Source organism: Limulus polyphemus, unplaced genomic scaffold (genome assembly GCF_000517525.1).
Source record: "Limulus polyphemus unplaced genomic scaffold, Limulus_polyphemus-2.1.2 Scaffold246, whole genome shotgun sequence".
NCBI classification, from domain to species: Eukaryota; Metazoa; Arthropoda; class Merostomata; order Xiphosura; family Limulidae; genus Limulus; species Limulus polyphemus.
In genome coordinates this window covers 144,925-154,827 of record NW_013665856.1, presented here as the reverse complement: position 1 = coordinate 154,827, position 9,903 = coordinate 144,925, and the positions used below count along the sequence as shown (strand labels likewise).

At 32.5% G+C, this 9,903-nt stretch overlaps 1 protein-coding gene across 3 annotated transcripts in view; it reads left to right on the top strand.

Moving 5' to 3' along the window:
• Nucleotides 1-9,903, top strand: part of LOC106478746 — a 47,796-nt gene that overhangs the window by 15,171 nt on the left and 22,722 nt on the right. For 2 of the 3 annotated variants that reach the window (XM_022382391.1, XM_022382390.1), the window contains exons 3-7: nt 90-198; nt 2,138-2,289; nt 3,041-3,208; nt 3,970-4,231; nt 5,874-6,047. In XM_022382391.1, the coding sequence (XP_022238099.1) occupies nt 90-198; nt 2,138-2,289; nt 3,041-3,208; nt 3,970-4,231; nt 5,874-6,047 (865 nt within the window). The remainder of the gene's footprint in view (nt 1-89; nt 199-2,137; nt 2,290-3,040; nt 3,209-3,969; nt 4,232-5,873; nt 6,048-9,903) is intronic. The other variant, XM_022382392.1, reaches the window with a different exon arrangement.

The window sequence follows — 9,903 nt, the reverse complement described above, 5'->3', positions numbered from 1 at the left end:
TCTCTCTCTATACACATATATATATACTATCCCCCCCCCCCCGATGACGCTTAGGTCAAATATAACTTTCATGATTATTCTTTACTCAGAGCACGCTGCGTCGTTTCACGGAGCATATAAAAAATGGGAACATTGAGAAAATCGAGAAATTTCTTCATAAAGGATTGGATCCAAATATTCAATGTCCAGACACTAAAGGTGAGTAACTAAAGCAAAACTAAGATGTACATTATTTATATGTTCGGATTGTTAGTTTAATGTTGTAACGATCCAATATTATTTTTTCTGTACTGTGTTGTTTGATGATAATTTGGAGTATGATGTATGTGATATTTTTTCATTATTTGTTTATACGTACCAGCTTATATTTTAATATTATATTTAATCATAATCATAAATTTCACAGACAACTTATTTAAACACAAACTCCTGTTTATGCTAGGAAATCAAAGCAGAGGAGCATTGGATAGTGATAAAATAACATTCGACAAGTATGCTTTCTACCAAAAAAAAGTATTTTCATACTCTGATTTGCTCAAAAGTTTCGGGTTTCCCTAAATTCTTGATTACTCTTAGTTCAGGATAAAAAATTTTCGAACTTTTCTCCACTCTGAATACATAATTGGTCTTTTATCTCTATTTCTGCGTCATTTTATATCGCATTAAAAACTGTTAAAGCTGGTGAAGGACGGTATAAGATGACATTGTATCGGTAACTTTTAATATTTAAAGCTATATTTTGGAAACCCTGATGACACAGCAAAGTTTGCGGCTTCAGAGTCAGTAACAAATTCAAGAATAAAACAACTCTTGTGATAAAAAGTTTTTAGCTCAGATATGTGGGTCAGTATACCATCTAATTTTGTCTTTATTGTTTCAAGTAAGAATTAAATATGGCTGGAAGGTAATGATTTGTTGGACTTCTTTTGGAAAGGGTGTTTTGACGTCTTTCTGAAGTCATTAAACAACGCCGTAGATGCTTTACTACATGTTCATTGTTTAAATCTTGTCTGTTATTAAAATAACTAATATCTGTAACCATTTGGTGTATCATCGGATCGATGATATATAGATGGAAATTTATTCCCATGCCATGGAAGGATTACAACTTTATATCGAAATAAAAGTAAGATTCGAATCATATTTATCATCTTCATAAATCCAAAGTGCTTTGTCCAAGGTCAATTTCTATGATCACAGCAATAATCATGAAGACAATCTGCGAATGTAGAAAATTGCTTTAGGGTTAACTCTACTTTGTGCTGAAGTCAAATTTAGAACTTACCTGTCCAAGTTTAAATCTGTAAATTATTTTTGGGTTATTCTAATATTGAATTATCCACATGTTTTACCAAAAAACAAACAAAAAAGGACAAAACAATAACTACATCATTCGTTGCTCTCGAAAACTAACAAAGACGAAATATATTTCACTATAAGTCCATTGTGGAGCTATTGCTTAGGTTTAGGAGTATTAAATGGAGCATGCAAGAACGGCAAAATACGTTAATTTTTAGATATGATAATTTAGGTTTTTCGTAAAACAATCTTTCGTGTTTCATTTGTACAAGGAAAACGATAATAGTTAAATAATGATTTTGCAAAATGATGAACCGTTCAAAGAAAAGTGTTTATTGTGTCGTTGTACCTAACTTATGTGTATCTCCCAATGGCTCAGCAGTAAGTTTTTAGGCTTGAAACATTAAAAACCGGGTTTCGATACCTGTGTTGGGCACAGGTTATGGAGCTTTGTGCTTAACAACAAACAAACGAAAATTTATGTCTCTTACCATATGTCTGTGGAATGGTTGATCATTTCTAAAGAAAACAAACAACTTGATTTGGAACAGATAATAAATTCAATATTTCTAAATAATTGTCTTAATACAAGTTTCGAAACAGTGTAGAAGAGTGACTTCATATAAGATATCCATGTGTCGAAATTGGGCAAGATCAATATAAATCATGCATGGGATTACAGTACAGCCAGAATAACGTTATGTTTCAATTAAAAAAAAATATACATATATCGTATAAATGTAGTTACTTAACTTGTTGTACGTCATTTTTTGTATTAAAGAAGAAATTTACGCATGTAAATTATCAATAAAAAATGTTGTGATTTGCTTTCTCTCAGAAACTCCCCTTACGCTAGCAACCACCCTACGACATCCTCGTCATGTTATCATGGCCCTAATCAACGGAGGAGCACGGCTGGACTTCACAACCTTGGATGGACTAACTGCTTTACATCGAGCTGTAGAAGCGAATAACATTGAAGCTCTCAAAGTTCGTTACTTAAATTGTTTGTTTTCTAATTCTAAAACAATCACTTAACAGTAACGTAATATAGAAATCGTCCTATAATTATTAAACCTGACAGTTTCTACTTCATATTTATGACAATTAGTATAGACTGCCCCCTCCCAAGTAGCTCAGCGGTAAGTCTGTATACTTAAAACGCTAAAAACTGAGTTTCTATACCCGTGGTGGGAAAGCACAGATAGCCCATTCTGTAGCATTGTGTTTAACAACAACCAAACCCAACTAGTACAGATTTAATTATGTTTTTCTCCTATGTAATTCAAAGCTTTTTGAGATAAAAACTAATGTTGTACATTTACCTTCAGTAGTACTAAAATTGATAGTTATAGATTTGTGTCGTAAAATAGCTTCCTCGTTTTAGTGCGACATACGAACTTGTTACTTTATTTCTGTGGTCTACAGGCTTGCTTCTTTCTTTATACTACTTATTAATACAATATAATTTTAGAAGGCACATTGTTTTATGGCTAAATATCTTCTTTCCTGCTAAGTTTCGTTCATGTTTGAACGGTCAAAATTTTGTAACATTGGTAAATTTTGCTTTTAAACGTCTTTTAATCTTTGTATTTTGTCTAGGATAAAGCATGATAGTGAGTTCATAGAATTGAACAGTGTTTTATCGAATTAAATCTTATTTGCATTTGATGGACTTTTACTTTAATTTTCATCTTTTACTTCTGTATCCTCACACTTACCTATGTTTTTTCTCTAACAGACTTTACTGGATTTGGGAGCATCTCCTAATTACAAGGATAACCGTAAATTGACACCACTTTACTATAGCGTTCTATACGGCAGTGACCACCGACTGACAGAGTTGCTTTTGTATGAACATGCAGTCCTTGGTACAGCAGATCTCCAAGGCTGGCAGGAAGTTCATCAGGTTTGTTTAAATATTTATTACTAGTCATGAAAACAGCTAAAGATGGGGTGTCAATAAAAAGTCAATAGAATAATTTCTCCACCTAAAGATATATTTATTGATAGAAAAATTAATTATTAATCTCCTCCTCCGGACAATAATGATTTTTAAACTTGTTGCAGTGTAAACATTAGTTAATAATTACAACTGTGTAATATGCTTATTTTTCATTAAGGATTAAAGTTATTTGTTTATAAACAAAATAAATGAAAGGAGTGAGTGATCAAAAGTTGTACTAAATTATAATGGCATGGCTTTATGAGTTTTGTGAATACATACTGCTGTCTGACTTAACGTGGTATAAAAATAAGGCAACATTGTTTTTAATTTTTAACGAGCTCTTCATGTGATATTCAGTCATTATAAACAGACGTAAGTGATAACAAAACTATTTTTAATCCTCTTTGAGTGAAGGTTTAGTTAGTGTACGTCTTTCAAGCAGGCTTATATGTACAGTAAATACCTACAACACTTCTAATAGATAGGCACTACCTAGAACATTTTGATCTGAAGAAGGCGTCAGTACGGAGACCGAAACGTTGTCCAAAACCCGTCCACTGGTAGTTTCTGTCCATAAAAAAATAACTACTTTGAATCCTGTAAAACGTTCTGCATAGCAAGGTTCTTATAAATAAGAAAAAAGAACTTTCAAAATAGAAGCTAGTATAACACTCATTTATATAATAACAGTCAGAGATTACATTGACTTTGGTTCTCATTAGGCTTGTAAGCATGGCCGAGTCCACCACTTGGAACTCTTGTTGTTCTACGGTGCTGATCTCAACTGTCAGAATGCGAGTGGGAATACAGCGCTTCACATCTGCGCAGTGAACGACCAACAAGAGTGTGCTCGGGTGTTGCTTTCTCGAGGTGTGAACAAAGAAGCTCTAAATTATGCCAACCAGGATCCTTATCAGGTTGCTGTGATAGCGGGAAATTTCCAGCTTGCAGAACTGATCAAAAATCACAAGACAGATGATTTTAGTAAGTATTCAGAAGTGTTGTTCAAATTAGCTGAGATATTCAAATACGATGTGAAAATACAACAAGATACGTTAATCTTTATCATAAACTGAACCACAGCAGGTGATAAAATATTTTCTTATTTCACCTACTTGTAAACTCCACTAAGGCAAAAAAGACTAGTGATGATAAGACCATTGTTTTCATCTTAATATATTCATGAAAAACCAGGAATGCTTATAAAGATCTACAACAACAATTAATATTAATAATTTTTAATTATGAATAACAGGCCAACCATCAAAACCTCTATGACGATTCTGCCTTTGGTCATCAGTTGGGTAATTCGCTGTTAGCGGGGTTAAAGCTACAAAAGGAAATTTGTACTCAAAAACCCTGGTAAATATTGTATTATATAGAAGTTACAAAGGAAAGTCTGTGCTCACAAACCCTGGTAAATATTGTATTACACATCGGTCACAAAAAGAAACTTTGTGCTCATAAACCCTGGCAAATATGATATTAGATATAAGATATAAAAGACATTTTGTGCTCACAAAACCTGGTAAATATTATATTATACATAATGTCTGTCAGAACTCTTCGTGAAGAATTTTCTTATTATTACAAGAGATTAAACTGAATACAATATTTATTAAACACTAAGTATCTTAGATTGTAGACATTAGAACAATTTCATGTAATATCCACCAGATTAGTAATAATAAATATTAGGTGAGCATTTGGGATTACCTATCGGATCAAACATTGTCAATATTGAATTTACTGATCGATAGTTTGTGTGACTTTACATCACAAGAGGACTGGTAATAATATTATATAGGGCCAATAACGAAACATTTGTAAAAAATGAAACATTACCAGTCCTCTTGTGATGTAATGTCAGACAAACTATCGATCAGTGGATAAAAATTCATGGTATCAGGCGTTACCATGACAATAAGTATCGAATTTACTTTAAGACAACACTACTCAGTTTACTCATAGTAAATTTGATTTAACCTGAGTCTGAAAACATTAGAACAGTTGGGGTATATCACATATTGGATCAACTTAGATCTGTAACTTCGAATATAAAAGAAAAGAAGATATGACAGAAACTGGATTGTTTTAATCAAGAATTAAACATTATAGGAAGGATAAATACTGGATTATTATTTGTCCGCAGACATACTGCTGTGCCACTGGGGGGCGTTTCGAAGAAGAAATAGTCTATAAACCTATTCATGTACTTTTTCAAACAAATCTATAAACCACTGGTTGGGATTTCTTGATGTATTTGCCATTTTTTAACTCTAGATGTTCCCCAGTGGGTCAGCGGAAAGTTTACGGACATACAATCTAAAATCCGTAGTGGAATGAATGCACATATCCCATTTTTGGTAGCTTTGTACATAGAAAACAACAATAAAACTTTAGGAATATCTATCGAAAATTGTAGAACAATAATGATTTATCTCCTTGAATATTTAATACAATATTGAAAACTTTGGCTTATCAATCACAATGCTTGGAAACGACTATGTTTACACTTTTTATTATTAAACTATGAATTTCATATAAGGTGAAAAGATAACCTCATGAATTAGACTTAAGAAGTAGCAGTCATTGACTGTTACAAGGATTAATTTTGTACTAAAAGTTCCATACAGGGACACACCTCGATTCAACCCAAGACGTCGACCTAGCAGCACCATAGCCCGCAGTACTGTTGAAAACAAAAGTGTCACTGGTGCTAAACCTCGCTCATCGTCGTCGACATCTACCACCGAACCTAAAACGTTAGCCAAGGAAGATGCCGCACAAGAAGCAAAACGTGAGTCTAATCTAAAATAGCGTGAACTATTTTTTTATTTGCTCATTAAAATAGTATAATAAGAAAATAAAATATGTCAATCTGCATTTTCTACCAGAAATATTTTCATAATATTTTTAGAAAAAGTGTATCAGTTTTTTTATATTTAATATTAAGATTTTGAATTACTGAATTACTTTATTTTAGAAGGCATATTAAGCGTGTAGAGAAAGAGAGAAAGCATATATTAGGGCTATCATCTTAGTGTTATTAAATCGACATGGTAACGAATAACGGAATCAAGTTTATTGCGTCCATTTAAATATCTCTTTTAACATATCAAAGTCGAAGTAGTGCGGAAATTTCCATTTTTGGAGGAAAAGTTGGGTTTTTGACGAAAATGCACGAAAAAGTGGAAATTCATTGTAACTTTGCTATTAATGGGTGAATTTTGAGTAAGCTAAACTCTATTTTAGTTGTATAAGTGTATTGTATAACATAATGAAAATGAATTAAACTTCAGTCAACTAAACATCTTCATTTTTGGCCCAAAATTTGTCGTTTTTGTTTTTTTGTTTTCAACAATTAAACATGAAAAACTGAAATTTCATTCAATCTACAGAAATGTAAGCCTTACTATGGACAAACTGCAATAGGAAAGAATGCTTCCAGTCTATCAGTTTCTAAATGTATATTATAATGAAGAAGCGTTCTCAAAAATGGGATTTCCCATTTTTGGCTAAAGATCCAGAAAGAAATGGAAATGTATTATCCATATGATATATATAAATATATATATATTGCCTAATTTGAAGAAATAAAAAAAACGTTTCTTATTTTTGTTTAGTTACCCTACATCATATACAAAAAAGAAAAAAATCATATAGAGACCTTAGACTTGAGCGTCTTTTTTTTTTTTTTTGTAGGGAGTTATGGTGGTTATCATCTCTTTTTCCTACAAAAATCGTGAAAAACTGGGACTTGTGTATAAATGCAGTGGTGTGTATGATTTTATATGAGTGAAATATGAAGCCACGAATCACGATTATATAGGGGTTGGGATATGGTGAATATTTATTCGAAAATTCCACAAATCTAGTTATTGCTTTATTTCAGGTTATTGGAATCAACCTGATTTTGTGTTTTAATACCAGTTTTATTACATGGTTTATCCATGCATTTAGTCAGCGTCAGTATCTTATCATTTAGTCTGGATCGAGTTTTACAGCTAACACCTCGGCATTATTCACACGGGAGCAGGTGGCATATCTGTATGTTTAGGGATCATTTAATAATTGCACAAACAATCTCCAGTCAAACGGATATATATTTTGACTTGTTCCTTTCTATAGTCTGACTTGAAAGTAAATCCACGGAGTATGATATTTAATAGTTGCGGATATTGAGAGAACTACTTTTGCTTCTACATACGATTTACAAAAAATGTTGTAGAGAATCAAATTCAAACCATAATTTAATTTTCCTTTGAATAAACATAATAAAGCCTTGTCACAGGCACCAATAACCTGATTTGTTTCATCCTCTGTAAGTTCCAAGGTCTGAATCTTTTACAAATCTTTCATCATTGTTATAAGTCATCCAATTGTAAGACCCCCTAGTGGCACAGCTGTATGTCTGCGGACTTAGAACGCTAAAAATCGGGTTTCGATACCCATGATGGGCAGAGCACAGATAACCTATTGTGTAGCTTTGTGCTTAATTACAAACAAATTAATTACAAACTGTCATTCGTCGTTTTTCTCAAAGTATTAAAGGCTTTTGGTCTACCACATTTGATCTTATGAAAATAACTTCTCAAACATTTGTTGAATGGTCTTCCATATTATAAAATTAATCCTGAGCTGTTTCTGGTAAACAGTATCTGTAGTATGGAGATCTTTAGCGACAAGAAGTCTAACATGAACCACACTTGGCCACTCATCGTATCTAAGATTACACATCCTGTCAGTGAAATCGTGAAAATCCATGGTTCTGACGAAAATAAGCTCACATTCCTCCTTTTTTTCCCTTTCATATGTATCAGGATGTCTACAGAAAAGACAATCGATCCTCACTGAAATTAAAGCTTTGTTCCATTGAGCGAAAATATATTTATTTGCTTTTCACTTTCAGCACCACTAGGTCTTTTGTATGCAGCGACTATATCTTAGGATTTAGTATACATATATCGACACTGTTTGTGGACAGTTTGTCCTATTTCGACAGATACGTTATCACCACATTTTTCACTTCAATGATTTATTCCGACGATACGCTTATCTTGGGAAATTGTGGTTTGTTCTCCACTTGACAAAGATAACTTGCATATTACGCAAGTATTTACTGGTATTGTTTACTTGGAAAATCTCTAAACAATCAAATTTGTAATCTTTGCTACTACTGATTGACAGATAGACGTCAGAATTGTAAAACAGAAGTCCCTACTGGTAATTCTATGCATGATGAACTATTCCAAAATATTGAATCTTGAAGTTCGTCAAACCAGAAAAAAAAAATATTTTTTGAAACCCCAAATAATTGTAAACACATTAAAAAAAAGATTTTCATTTCCAAGGATAATTATTTGTAATATTTAAACATTTTCCACAGAACTTAAATGTTATTTTTATCAGTTGCAAGATAAACTGTCGTCGTTGTGAATGTTCTATCTTCAATTAATTTCTTGTTTCTAAGTGTGCTCTCTATTTAATACTGTCATTATCATTAACTGAAATGCAAGGATGTTTATAAATAACAAATGGTAGCAAAAGCAAACATAAAGATGCATACCATTCTCAAATTGTACCAAAACTGAAAATAAACAGCAAATATCCACTTTTTTACAGTTTTCTATTTAAAAATAAAGTGTTTAATGTTTAGAAAATCCCAAGGAACTCATTCAGTCATTGCGTATTTCATTAATTTTTCTTACAGAAATAAAATATTCCAAAGAAGCGAATAAGTTTGTCGAGCAGATTTCAGCAATGCGTTAATTCTTAAAATGCTCTTAGAGGCTCAATGAAAAGCAAAAGAACATTTATAACATCTCTTGTAAACCAAAAAAGACAAAAAAGTCAGACTTCAGTAGTATAATAGACACTAAGTACACGTAAAACCTACCTATCTGTAACATCTCATTATGTCAGAGAAAAAGACTTATAATTACACCAAAGTAAATGAATATAAAAGAAACCTTCCGTATCCATTCAATGGATAACATAACAAAATAAGTCAGTAAAATTTGAATAACTCTCTTGAATGCATTCAAATAGTTAGTTGATTCAAGCCCTAACGGGGAGACCTCGGTCGAATAGATAGCACACCAGCCTTTTTTATAAAAGAGAATCGAATCCTGATCCTCCCACCACATATAATCTCTCTCTCAGAGATTCCCTAAAAACGGCAGCAGATCAGCAGTTGAAACGTAGGTTATAATTTAGTAATATAATAGCAAAAAATAAAACATAGTAAAACTAATTAATAAAGACATGTGTGAATGTATTGATTACCAACTATGACAGTATGACAACGAGAAATCTTTATATTCAAAGTTTAGTTGATGCTGATAAGGAGTGTTACAAGAACTATGATTCAGCTCCTTTGTTGCCCTTGGATCTATTTTCCCCATTGTTGATCATGCTCAATTTCATAGTCATTATTACATGCTATTGCCCAATAAACTTTTAATAATGACGGCAAGGTCAATACCAGGTCATACGTTTTGACAAAGTAAGAGAATCTCCGCTGCACGTGAACATAGGCTTCTCAGACCACGTAAAAGCAAATTAAGTGCACAGCCGGTTAATTAACTTCACGAGTGTGTTGGAAGAAAAGGTATTATGAACACCGGTTTCATCGTCTCTGTGCCCTCAGTGGC